Source organism: Myotis davidii, unplaced genomic scaffold (assembly GCF_000327345.1).
Source record: "Myotis davidii unplaced genomic scaffold, ASM32734v1 scaffold609, whole genome shotgun sequence".
Classification (NCBI taxonomy): Eukaryota; Metazoa; Chordata; class Mammalia; order Chiroptera; family Vespertilionidae; genus Myotis; species Myotis davidii.
This window is the reverse complement of record NW_006300164.1, coordinates 3,125,926-3,128,707: the sequence shown is the minus strand read 5'-3', so window position 1 is coordinate 3,128,707 and position 2,782 is coordinate 3,125,926. Positions and strand designations below refer to the sequence as shown.

General features: G+C 58.4%; 1 protein-coding gene across 1 annotated transcript in view; it reads left to right on the top strand.

Moving 5' to 3' along the window:
- The window catches only part of ADAMTSL2 (ADAMTS like 2), a 27,168-nt gene that overhangs the window by 20,283 nt on the left and 4,103 nt on the right, over positions 1-2,782 (top strand). The window contains exons 13-14 of the mRNA XM_006776598.2: positions 1,496-1,622; positions 2,664-2,776. Of these exons, the coding sequence (XP_006776661.1) occupies positions 1,496-1,622; positions 2,664-2,776 (240 nt within the window). The remainder of the gene's footprint in view (positions 1-1,495; positions 1,623-2,663; positions 2,777-2,782) is intronic.

Sequence of the window (2,782 nt, the reverse complement as noted above, 5' to 3'; positions counted from 1 at the left end):
GGACTGGAACACGCCACAGGAAGGCAGGGATCTGAGGGCTAATATAATATCCAGGGAGGCTGGAAAAGGCTGGAATGGTTAGATTTGTATTCCATATTCATCCACCAATCCACCCATTCAGCAACCTATCCACCCATCCATCCATCCACCAACCTATCCATCCATCCACCAACCTATCCATCTATCCATCCGTCCACTTACCCAAACACACACACACACACACACACACACAGAGTAACAACGACAATAGCAAACCTACCCCCACCCAGGCTGTCACCAAAGCGGACCGCCACCTTGAGTCATCCTGGCTCCTTGGCAGGGACCCACCACTGCTTGTGAGCGTGGCCTGTGTCCTAGCGGGTGCCAGGCATGGGTGCTGAGGAGGGGGACAGAACAATGGAGGGTGGAGAAGGGGCAAGGAATTAGCAATATGAGGCGAGAGACAGCCCTTCACGGGCCGTCCTCTGGGATTTGCAGAGTCCAGGGGAGCCCAGAAAGGAATACAATAATGAAAACCATATATGACAAACCCTCAGCTAATATCATACCAATGGTGAATAACATCAGGAAAAAACAAAGAAACATGGATGCTCCATCCATCTATCCACCAACTTATCCATCTGTCCACCAACCTATCTATCCATCTACTCACCCAACAACCTATCCATCCATCCATCCGTCCATCCATCTATCCACCAACTTATCCATCTGTCCACCAACCTATCTATCCATCTACTCACCCAACAACCTATCCATCCATCCATCCGTCCATCCATCTATCCACCAACTTATCCATCTGTCCACCAACCTATCTATCCATCTACTCACCCAACAACCTATCCATCCATCCATCCGTCCATCCATCTATCCACCAACTTATCCATCTGTCCACCAACCTATCTATCCATCTACTCACCCAACAACCTATCCATCCATCCATCCGTCCATCCATCTATCCACCAACTTATCCATCTGTCCACCAACCTATCTATCCATCTACTCACCCAACAACCTATCCATCCATCCATCCATCCATCCATCTATCCACCAACTTATCCATCTGTCCACCAACCTATCTATCCATCTACTCACCCAACAACCTATCCATCCATCCATCCACCAACCTACTCACCCATTCACCCACCCACTCACCCATAGGTGGGTAGTTGTTGCATGAATGGAAATCAGTGACACCCGGCTGCCTGTGCCTTTATAGAGGCCACTTTGAGTTTATGCAAAGCCCAGGGTTTGTGACACATGAACTGGGTGCCCAGCCTGGGTGGGGGGTGGGGGGTACAGAGAAGAAGTCAGACCCTGGGACACAGGCAGAGAGAGTCGAATCCACAAAGCTGTCTTCGCTGAGCTCTCCTGTCATAGGTCTGTAAGCTGGTGACTGTCCTGTCGTCGCTGTAAACCAGGCGTCTGGGCTCTGAGCAGCCAGGTGGTCTCCAGGTGCGCACCTGTGGCTCACAGGCCTTCCCGTTCCTGAACCCAGGGGTCATGTCCACCTATGCCACGTGCCTGCGCTACGACGGCATCCAGGTGGAGGACAACTACTGCGACGCCCTGACCCGCCCGGAGCCAGTCCAGGAGTTCTGTGCTGGGAGGGAGTGCCAGCCCAGGTACTGCCCCAGAGCCCCCGCAGGGTGTGTGTTGGGGTGGGGGCCCGGCTCTGCCCAGAGGAGCGGAGGAGTCCGAATCCTGCTCCTTCCAGGGGGCTCTGTGGGCGGGGCCGGCGGGGAGGGGCTGCACTGACCTGCCTGCCACAGTCCCTCTGCGTCCGCAGTGTCCTCTGTCACAGTGCTTTGCACACAGTAGGTGCTCAATCAGTGCCTTTCTCAGCAGCTGGAGGAACCTTTCTGAAGGTTACTCTGCCCCAGGTGACACCTGCCCAGGCTTCCTGGTGCACCTGGGGCTTTGTGAGCCCGGAGGGACTATGCCTCAAATTCCCTGTGATGAGGGGGAGGTCCCGTCCTTCTAGCCCCCAGGCCTCCTGTCCTGCCTCCTCGATGGTCAGAGATTGAGACCTGGCCGTGCCCTCCTCCCAGCCACGCTCCAGGCGGGAGCTGGAGCAGGGGCCCAGATGAGCCCGAGGTACCAGCCTGCTGTCACCGTCAGTGTAGGACCAGCACACTGGCCTTGTCCCTGACTGCCACACCCCTTTTCTCCTGGCCTGCGCCCCACCCCTGGGGGTCTCTGCTCCCCACCCCTGGGGAGTCTCTGCTCCCCACCCCTGGGGAGTCTCTGCTCCCCACCCCTGGGGGTCTCTGCTCCCCACCCCTGGGGGTCTCTGCTCCCACCCCTTGGGGTCTCTGCTCCCACGCACACGCCCCGCCCCCCTCTCACACATGTAGCCCCGCCCGCTCCCACACACCTAGCGGAAGGCCAGGTGGGTGAGAGCAGGTAGAGGCAGCCCCCAGGCAGGCCAAACGCCCGCTTCAGGTGCCCACCCGCACCCCACTTAGGTGTTTCCCCAGCTCGGGGTCCCCAGGCAGCAGCTCCACCGTGGGCCCCGCCTGTGTCCTATCTGGCTTGGCCCTTGCGGTTTGGGACCACGCAGGGAGCAAGCAGGGGGCGCATTTTCTTGGGGTGTGGGGTTGCACGGGGAGGTGGGGGGTCGGGGGGAGGAAGTTGGGGTCACCGAGGACCGCCCCTCCGAGCAGGTGGGAGACCAGCAGCTGGAGCGAGTGCTCGCGCACCTGCGGCGAGGGCTACCAGTTCCGCATCGTGCGCTGCTGGAAGATGCTGTCGCCCGGCTTCGACAGCTCCGTGTACAGCGACC